Source organism: Trachymyrmex septentrionalis, unplaced genomic scaffold (genome assembly GCF_001594115.1).
Source record: "Trachymyrmex septentrionalis isolate Tsep2-gDNA-1 unplaced genomic scaffold, Tsep1.0 scaffold196, whole genome shotgun sequence".
NCBI classification, from domain to species: Eukaryota; Metazoa; Arthropoda; class Insecta; order Hymenoptera; family Formicidae; genus Trachymyrmex; species Trachymyrmex septentrionalis.
Genome location: NW_017305135.1, coordinates 897,557 through 908,340, shown reverse-complemented (window position 1 = coordinate 908,340; position 10,784 = coordinate 897,557). Strand labels below are relative to the sequence as shown.

The 10,784-nt window shown below is 33.4% G+C and overlaps 1 protein-coding gene across 1 annotated transcript in view; it reads left to right on the top strand.

Moving 5' to 3' along the window:
• Nucleotides 1-10,784, top strand: part of LOC108747228 (complexin) — a 125,852-nt gene that overhangs the window by 33,195 nt on the left and 81,873 nt on the right. The window contains exon 2 of the mRNA XM_018484584.1: nt 1,849-1,949. Coding sequence (XP_018340086.1) covers nt 1,895-1,949 — 55 coding nt within the window. The 5' untranslated portion in view covers nt 1,849-1,894. The remainder of the gene's footprint in view (nt 1-1,848; nt 1,950-10,784) is intronic.

Below are 10,784 nucleotides of genomic sequence, written 5' to 3'. Positions count from 1 at the left end.
TATATATATATATCGTAAGCTTTCTGCCTCAATCGCCTCTATTTTTGAAAAGATAATTTGATTTTGATTTAATTATCTATATATTTTTTCTTTCATATTTTTGTATACTTATATATTTTGTATGCATGTAGTATTTGTGTCCATCTCGAAAACAATAAATTTAATAATTAGTACAACTTTAATTAAATTTTATTTATAATATTGTAAATATAAATAAATTAAAGTTTTTAGATATCTGCAAGAATTATCACGTAAGATAAAGTATCGATCGGGAATATTTTTTATAACAGGAAGCAGGGGTGCGTTACGTCACTAATAAAAAGAATATATGCACGTGGGTAGCAACCCTCTGTCACTCATCGTTAGGGCATAAATTGTCGCGTGTTGTTGGAAAATCACGGAGGTCGGTGGTTGGGAAACAGGCGCCGAGACGTCTCGACGCCGTTTCACTGGCGTCGTCTTCTCCAGGCTCCGGCTTTCTTCCTCCCCCTTCCTCTTTTGTCTATCCCCTTATATTTCTCTATTGATCTCTTCTTTCATCGCAACTGATCACTCTCCATCCGCCATATTGCATTACATAATTTTGTTACAAGATTACAAGGATATACGTATTAAGTTTAGGATTGCTTCTCGTTTTCTATCTGATCCTTAAACAAAAAAGAATTAATTAGTGTTCCAATAAATTGGTTAACTATATAGTAACTAATATTTCATCAGTTATTCATGTAGTATCATCAATTATTGGTAGAGCTAGTTTATTGGAACAGTAGTTTATTGGTAATCAGTTCTTTTTCGTAAGAAAATATTAAAGCTATTTTTTGAAAAAACTTGATCAAAAGAAGAATCTACACTTTCAGCAGATTCAATTATCGCGATTGAAAGTTTATTTTATGTACTGTCAAATTTTGAAATATCAACGTAATGGAACAGGAAGGTTACTTCCGATATTGGACGCGACGTGTGAGTATGACATAAGATTAAAATACTTTCGTCGGCGGGCATCAAGGGCGACATCATCTCTTGGGAAGCGTATTTCATTTCAACACTGTAGCACAAAGTTAGACACGAAAATATGTATACGTATTATAGAAAAATGTTACATTTTTCATAACCGTAACCACTACCTCGATGATTTAAATGGTAAATTACTGCAGATTTCAGGTTTAAAAAAATTCAAAAATGTATCAGAGCATAATTTAAGTAATTATTAAATAATTAATGGAATTGATAAATAAAAATTCAGATTTATATATAATAAAAAATAAAAGAGAATTGTAAAAATAAGGATCTTATTTATTTAAATATTAAGTAAAATAAAGTATTCACAGAGACAAATTCTCAGTTACTACGCTACTGATAAATTAAAGAAACGGTTTATTAAAAGAAATGTAACATTCATAAAAAAAAGATTAAATAAAATTAAATTTAAGTAAAGTTTAAAAATTTTAAGTAAATTTAAAAATTTAAGGTAAAAAGATACATTTGTAAGTAAAACATTAAAAATAACTTAATTAATAAAGAAGGAACATAATTTGTTCATTTGTATAATTCACTCTTAGAAAAATTAATAATAAGCGGTTAACTATTTTATATGCAATTATAAAAGAAAATTATAACTAAAAAAATTACGTATTTATAAAATAAATTCTCTATGAAGATTGCTCTTTTATAACAGATAAATTAATTGCACACAAGAATAGTGCATATTACATGATATGTACAAGTCCACAGAATAGAAGTGTAAATAAGAAATAATTAATTAACATAAATAATCAACGCACGAAACATGTAAAACTTTAACCAAAGGAAGAAAAATATGAAGTAAGAAGTTTCAATCTTTGTTTACAGGTTTCTGTAACTTTGATAGCGGTGTGAAAAACCACAAACTAACAAAATGGCTGCGTTTGTGGCGAAGCAGATGGTCGGAAACAAGCTCAATGCGGTTAAAGGTACGTGATTTTAAAGAATGTTTTTTTTTTTTCGATTGTATCAAATTATATTTTCTTTTGACAGTTAATTAGCTAATTTATTTTTTACCTCTGTGATTCGAATTATTTCATGACATCTTTCATATCTTTCATGTCTATGTCAGCACATTAAATGTAAATAATGAGAAAAATAAACTGTGATCTTCAATGTGTCTGTAAAAATCTGAAAACGCGAATATCTCAGGCTAAACGTTTTATCGCGATCACGAACGCCGCTTTCACGATAAAATTCAATCGTAACTGTAAAAGGAAACGCTTTAAAGACTTCTCGGAATTCCTTTCTATCCACGCCAGTTTTAGCGGGACGTGACTCGCTGCAAATTTGTTTGCCGCCATCTTGGATAGACTCCGAGCAGAACATTACACCACTCGATTATTTTGACATGAAGTATTCAATTTATCTTTTTTGAAAAAAAAAAAAGGTAAAAATTCAAATATTAAAATTATTGTAAGAGCTGTTCATTTAGCTTCTATCTACTATAAATGAAAGTATTCACTCATAAACAAATATGTGAGATGATCGAGTAGTTTAAAATCTTTAAGACTGAAAGTGCAATGTTTTGGACATGTTATGCCTGGCACGTCGTGTATCAGCACGTTTTGCTCATGCAATTATCGTAAAACCGGATGGATCAGCATGCAACTACCGTGGCAATCCTTGCAGCTATTATGGCTACGAGCATCTGCAGTAAAATTGCGCTATCTTTACATACGCGCACGTAGTCTTCGCCCTCGAAGTCTTGTTCGTGTTTATCGTTGTATTGGAGCTATTATGTTTCGGAAATTCTCTATACGATTAATTTTCCTGTTGTAACACGCTTAGAGCATTTTCAACGAATGCGAAATTAATACAGAGCTTTTCGAAATATATTACTTTTAAAAGTCGAGTCTTGCAAGAGATAATGATAAAGGATTATGACAAATAAAGGAAGCAAAATTTCAATCGCAAAATGGAATACGATACATAATGCAGAGATATTCAGTATACATATATTGTTTTCTTCTTTTCTTTCTCTCTTTGTAACAAACATGTATGTACATTTATTTACAACAATGACCATAACAGAATCCTATGTTATTAATTCATCAACTGGCCGTTATTTTTTGTTAATGTGAAAATTAACGTTTTCAAATTTTGACCGCAATTGCGATTAGAAATTAGTTGAAAATGATAGAGAGACGTATCTGTAGGGATAAACCGCGATGCCCTGTTCGTTCGTTCGTTCGCTTCTAGGATGTCGGCGGATTGAACGATGGCCGGCAATAAAACTTCTGTCATTAAGCGAAAGTTTCAGCTTTCGTGTGCGACGAAGCGGGGAAGCGTGTCGCGGGGAATCCATAATGGGAAAAGCGGGGGAAATGGGACCTTCCTCACAAATCGCGAACTCGACATCTACTTTGAATTCTTCGTCCATTTGAGAGACGGGGAGAGTAGTTTTATAAAATAGAATAGATGGATATGATGTATAGAACAGTAAACTTCCTCTTTGTTATTTTATACAATGTTTCGGGAAAAAAACTTTCTCTTGTTCCTTCGAAATGCTTAACAAAGTAGATAGGCGAACTGCAATATAAAATTCTTGTAGGAGATTTTTAACATGCAAATGTGCCGAATATATGTATATATATTCTTTTTTTAAATCTATGTGTGTGTAAAAACTACGTACATGTATATGTGTATTGAGCTAAATAAAATATCTATAGGAATTATAAATAAATATAAAAATCAAAACAAATCGCGAACGAACTGCGATTAAAAGGGGAAAGGGAAATTGGAACGGATATAGTAGTGGGAGAGAAGAATCGGCAACCCAGACCTCAATTGCAGGTCATAAAGCCAGGTTCAATGAAAGCCCACGACGGTTTGCAAACTGAGCCGCATTTAGAAGTTTGGGTCGCGTGAGCCACGTCTCGTTTCTCTCTTTCCTACCTTTTCCGTCCTTTACTCCGAAACTCCAACAGCTTTTTCGTTGCCTACGGAGGTTAATTGACATCCCGCTAATCGATCGACCGCGACCTATGGTATCGAAATCTAACTACGATGAGTTAATGAAGTGCCAAAATAAAAAAGAGACAGATGAATCATGAGACTTTTTAATAAAAACGTAGGATAAAATTAAATAATTGTTTTTCACGTAATTGTTTTCCATGATTTACTGGTTTAGTTAACTTGCCACAACTTATTAATTCTCAACATTACTTGAACAAATACTTAATACGATAGCGACATATATTATTGAACTTTAGCAAGCCATTACTTGAATTAATGGTGTTTATTATGGACATTACCATTTAATCAATAAACTAAACTATTTGACGTTATCGCGATATGACAGACAATTGCCCCAATTAATTATGCGCTTCGTGATTTATTCGAGGAGACAATATGGGTATTTATATCGACGAATCATCGTGATAACACGGCTGTCCCTCATCTTTGACGTCAACAGAAATCCATTTTTACAAATAATGCGGATTGCGATCGTTGAAAATCGAAACCGAGAAGACTTCGAGAAATAACATATATAACTCATCGTATTGTGTAATGTCGCAATTCGGCTGAAATTTTCCGGATAATTTCGACCGTGCACGGCATACAGAGATCGTAATTTATGTCCCAGATACAATTACGCAGTTGCCTGAGATAATTAACGTAATGATGTCACACACTCGTACGAGACAGGATACCTTAATTGCGGAACTTTCGCTCGTCGTTAACGATTTCCTCACGCGCGATATACTTGTTGCAATACAACAATTGTGATACAATTACTCCTAAAAGTCGGACCAACATCGATTGCATCGAGCGATTTCACTAGGAGCCGTTTCTATAATTACGCGTTGCAAAATCTTCAAATTGATCATTTGATGGAAATAAATGTGCTTGACTTTTAAAATTGAATATTCTCTAAATAAGTTTTCCGTATCCACAACTTAAAATTGTGTGTGTGTTTTTATTAATAAATTTCAGTTGGAATTCAAGATTTAGTTCTCTAGATATTTAAAATTGGAAAATTGCGGGGAAATGGTGAAACTGACATAAAGTAATTTCTATCGCAATATTTTCCACAATAACATCAGAATTTTAAATAACGTGTCAATATATAATACAAGTCAATTTAGTAATTAAATATTTGACGTTCCTGCATTTGCAAATTATTCGTTAAATGTAGAATATTATTGATAAAATGCGGGAGCAAATGTGCCGCCGTCGATTAAATGAATAAACGTTTAAAGATTCGTTAGTTAATGTGATTGGGTTTCATTAAATGAAAAAAAATATTGCTTTCATATATTCAGACAAATTGTAAATTTTTTGCTGCGATATCGTTTACTGTTAACAATGAAAAACTTTTATTCGACAAAATTATTAACCGATCATCACTGTTTCAAGATATCCAATAGTGCATCTACTTTAATTGAAGTCTCGTTTTGTAATATTCGACTAACGATTTGTCATATGATAGGGGAACGAAAACGAGGAACGTATGGCGGCGCAATCTGTCGGAGAAACGAGCAAAAAAGCTCGATATATTTCGTGCTTGCGTTTTTGCGGTTGGACGTACCGATCGATTGTTCCAGTTTTGGTTCGTTAAAAAAAAAAAAAACCTCATAGGGGATTTTGTAAGAAATAACTTCGTTACGTGGAGTAGAAGGAAAAATAGAAAATTTGGACGCGAGAGCAATGACGCGACGAGATTCCATAATTTTCAGCTGCTTAATCGAGAAATTCTTGTTACCCGGCCATATCTAAAAAAAGGATCTATAATAAGAGTCGCGACACTTTTAAGACATTCTATTAATTTTCACTGAACGATTTATCCTTCAATGATAGAGACGTCGATTACTAATGCTAAAAATATGATGAGATGGAATTCTCATATTGCGAACTTTTTATCGGACGTGCATTACTGTGGAGGAAGTTCTGTCTGCAACATCGCTTTTTCCGTGCGCGTATTGAAATTTTCGCCACCGTTGCCGCGGCCGAGTTACGTGTATTTCTATGCGAGTCGATTTATAGCGATTTCGCATTACATACGACCGCTACGTTTAGCGATATTTAATTAAATCCCGTCTGGTAGGCGGAAACTTCTGTCGATAGTTCGAAACAGTTTGCAACCACTCTTACCACGGCCATCGGCCACGGCTCGCGGCGTGAATGGTCACGTGAACACAACAACCGTTATTTAGAAAGATCAGAATGTCCAGATAATGTGTGAATCGTGTGAGCCGTTTTGCATAACAAGAAAAATTCATATTGGACAAAAATATGAAACATGCAGGGTTGTTTGAATAGGGGGTTGGGTGGAAGAAGATTGGTACGTGTGTTTTAGCAAATGAAATAATAATAACAACTTTATTGCTTACGTATAAAATTGGTTAGTAACAATAGTTAAATATACAAAAACAAAAACACAAAAGCAAATGTTTTATATACGTTAAAAGTAAAGCGTCAGCAAAGTTGTTATTATAAAGACTTATATATTGAAAAAAATGAACTTGTTTCAATAACATTATTTTAATTGAAAATTATCTTGTTGATTTGTAACAACACTATTAATAAAATAAACAAAATTTTATTAAAACAAGAGCATAAGTATTTGTTTTATTAATGTGTTATCAAAATTAACAAAATTATTTTCAATTGAAATAGTGTTATTAAATACATTATTTTTTTTTCGGTGTAATAAAAATATCTTAAGCAGCACGTAAATAAACAGAGCGAATTACAGAACAAATAATTAAAACAATAAGAAAGAGTAAATTCTTGCAATATTGATTTTATAATGATTGATATTTTTTTACGAAAGTATTTTCACGGATTATAACAATAAAGGTTTTTCTTTATCTGTCTAGTAATATACTTTTTTATGACGCGCTGCCTCGTTATACGTTCAGCAGTACAGCTAGTCACTGCCGCGATGCGACGAGTATTTTCCTCCACCTTTTACATAATTTCATTAGAAGGGTCGAGTTAGTTTCATAAGCGTAGCAAAAATGCGGACAAGAAAAGAAATGTAAGGAATATGATAGGCTTGGAAATTTAATCAACTTTTTCTCTTTTCCTCTGTCTATTCACCTTTAATACGTTCTCTCTCTCTCTCTCTCTCTCTCTCTTTTTCTCCTTCTCTGTCTTTCAACATTATTTTATATATTATTTCTACTATTTTTAGTCTAAAATAATGAAAATTCTTTGCTTCATTAAGAAAACATTATTTCAGGTTCGAAATTAGTAGACGATAAAAATAGTGAACTGCTTGGTTCTATCCGAATAATTTAAAAAATACTTTGTTCAATGTTACGTAAGAATTACAAAATATTAAAATCTTTTGGTATACATAGACTTTTGAAGCTATCCTGATATATCGAGATCGTTTACTGAAGATAATTTATAAAAGGTATTATTATTTATTGTTACTTTCGACAATTCTGTGAGTGAGACATATGCAGGAAGATTTTCGTTCTTATGACACGGCAGTATTATGGCATGGCTTGAAATGAGGTAATTTATTTTAAGATCTCCTATCTCCTATAGTGGTAGAATTCAGGAATATTCCGTATATTGAGACCTTTTGTCTGAATAATCTAAAAAGGACGGTGCTAGCTTGACGAGTTTAAGTAAAGAATGTAAGAGATTCCATCTCACCGCAGTAAAATGGATCGTAATAATGATGTATTGGCAGTTTAAGTCAGACAGATTTCTTCGAAATGTATTTTGCAAATGTCGCATCGAACTCTAATAACATCGTCCCTTCTCGTTCAATTCGAGATGTATTTGTCCATAATATTTCAACTTTGAAAGTTTAAGCGGATGAATCATGCATAATTTCCAGAATCCTGTTATTCTGAACTATAAGCAAGAATAATTTTCTCTACGATCTACTTGCAAATCGTACTTGAAGCTTCTGTTTACGTAAGAATTATTTCTCTGTTTGATACTTCTCAAATATATGCTAAATGTTGGTTGCAACTTAGTTTCTCAGTCATTTCTCCTTGTTCCGCAAGTTGCAAGATTCGTGAGACTTTCTAAGCAAAGCTATACATTCTGAGAATAAGGAAGAAGGAAAAGAGAGAGAGAGAGAGAGAGAGAGAGAGAGAGAGAGAGAGAGAAGGGAAAATCGACGACAAAAGTGAACGAAGAGAATGATGAGAATATCAAAGTTGAGAGAGAGCTGGTGAGAAGTTTACGGAGGTGGTCTCCCGCTAGAGGATTTTCCTCGATCAAATGCGTTGATCCCATGAGTTTACTGCGCGACTATAGCAGATAACTAATACCAAGATAATAGGAATGCCTGTGTATTTCGGACGAACTTTAGTTAATTAACATAACTCGTTAGTCAATGATAAAAACCAAGTAAAATTTGAAGAAAGAGATTCGGTATAAGTTTAAAAAAAGTTCGAAAGATAGAAGAAAAAAACCTATAGAGATAATTTTTTAAATCTTTCTTACTTAAAAACACATTATTATCTTCATTCTGATGCTAAAAAAATATTAAAAAAAAATGTCCGCCTATATCAGTGCCCACTTCAGCTAATCATCCTGCAAACAGCCAGTACAATGGAAACATGGCGAGACAGCTGTCGGATCGTCAGTAAACGAAAATATTGGACGATACCATCATAACCGCCACCGCGATTATGCTAATTGCAGTAGCAGCGATCACTCTGCGTGACAGCGATGGCGAATCGATCGATCGTTCCGGTGCGGCTAGGTAGTATTAATTAATTGGATGCCACTAATTCGGTCAGATCATTTGCATGGCACGATATAATTGCAGGCGCGAGAGCAATAAAATACGGAATTTAGACGACACGTTCAGTCCAGTGTCAGTGCATTCATGAATGTCTGATGCGTCTATATTCATTTCGATTAAACAATACTTGAGTTAAGTTTTGACTTTAAGACTTAAGACTAAGTATATTCGTCTATATTCTGACAAACAATTAATTATGTAATTCGACTGTCTCTTGCTTTTCGTAAAAATTGAAAGAAATATCATGAAACGGTGTTTGGTCGAGCATGACTATATCGAACAGAACTGATTATACGTACTCATTTCAAAACCATTTTATTTATAATCGATCCTTAATGCACTGAAATCTTTCTATATTTTTCTCTATTTTTAAGATATTTTATTTGCTACATTATCTATAAATTAATAACTGGCAATCAAAATAAATTATAAATTTGAAATTATAAATTATCACTCTAAAGTGATAAATTTAATAGTAAGAGTTATATTAATTAAAAATTGTTTAGATAATATTTTATTATTTAATTAATTTTAATTAATTAAACAATATTAATAATTATTAATTAATTTCAATTTTATTATTTTACATTCAATTAACGTAATTAACACCCCTTTAAAATTTCTCTTTAAAAACAGGATTTATATTTTGGAAATAAAATAATTTGCGACTCAGTGAGGAGTTTTTATACACGTGAACGATATTCAAAGGGCTAAAGACTTAATCGATGCATAAACTGCTTTAGGCCACAGCCACATACCGCACTGGTTTACTTGACAAGTCAACCGGAAGTTCCTTTTGACCCGATGGGTCGGCAGGGTGAACCTACGAGGTCCTGCATATACGATCTGAATTTCCAGCTCAAGTACCATCCTAATCGCGTGATTAATGAATCTATTATCCAAGCATCTAATATATAATATTAAATATCATAATATATATATATACATATATCATAATGTATATATTCTTTTTATAAAAAAATGTGTTATTCAAGAATTATTTTATTTGTAATTTAATAAAAGATGGAACATAATATAATGTAAAGGGTAATGTTCTTTTCATTCTTCATTACGCAGGTTTAGTTCAAAATTGCTCTGTTTAGTTAAAAATTGTTAACAAAATATTTTGTACAGCAATATATCTCGATTTATCGACGATCTATAATTTACACATCTTCCTCATTCAAAAATTTAATTTATTATTATGCGTAATTTCAAGATTCAATGCGTTCACATAAATTCACGAATTGATGAGTTCCCTACTTACAATATTCAATCAATTTCGAAATAATTAATCATTTTCATCGTGTCGCGATATTAAGGCATCACGGCCGCGGGGCCATTATCTCGATTCCCGACGTGGCATTTCTCACACTTCGGCATTGCTGGCGCGCAATTTTCAGCTCTAAACGAAGCTCCCCCTGCGTGCCATTCTCAGCCTTTCTTGGCCATTTTCTCCACCCTCTTGCTCTTATCCGTGCGCGTGCTATATTAAGGATTCCACGACGATAGTGGCTGTGGATGAGTAGGTCTCTCTCTCTCTCTCTCTCCTCTGCCCTCCTACCAGTGACTCGAAATGCAGCAGCGATGCCGTTAAATGAGCATTCAACGCATTCAATTCCGCCATTTTGCCCCCTTTCGATGTCTTCCGCCACTCGGAAAAATGTCAGCTGATGTGCATGACGCTTTATTAAGTTTGAATTGCAGCATGGAATAGAATTTCATCGTCGCCGCCGCAACCGTTCGTCGAACGAATTAGAAAAGCCGTTTCTCGAACGGTGGCGGAAGTGGATAAGAAGAGCGGAAAGTCGAAAAAAAAAAAGAATAAGAACCGGCTGAGAACCACACCTACCTTGAATCGCTATCTCGCAAATTGCTTCTGGTTCTTCCAGAGACATCCGTCTTCGGCCGGGAACAATCCCTGACTATTCTTACGTACCTGAATTTTTTTTACGAGAGGATCTTCGATAGGATGAGCCTTTTGTCGACTACTTTTCACAGATCCGACTTGGAATTTTTATTTTTTGCATTTGTCATGAAG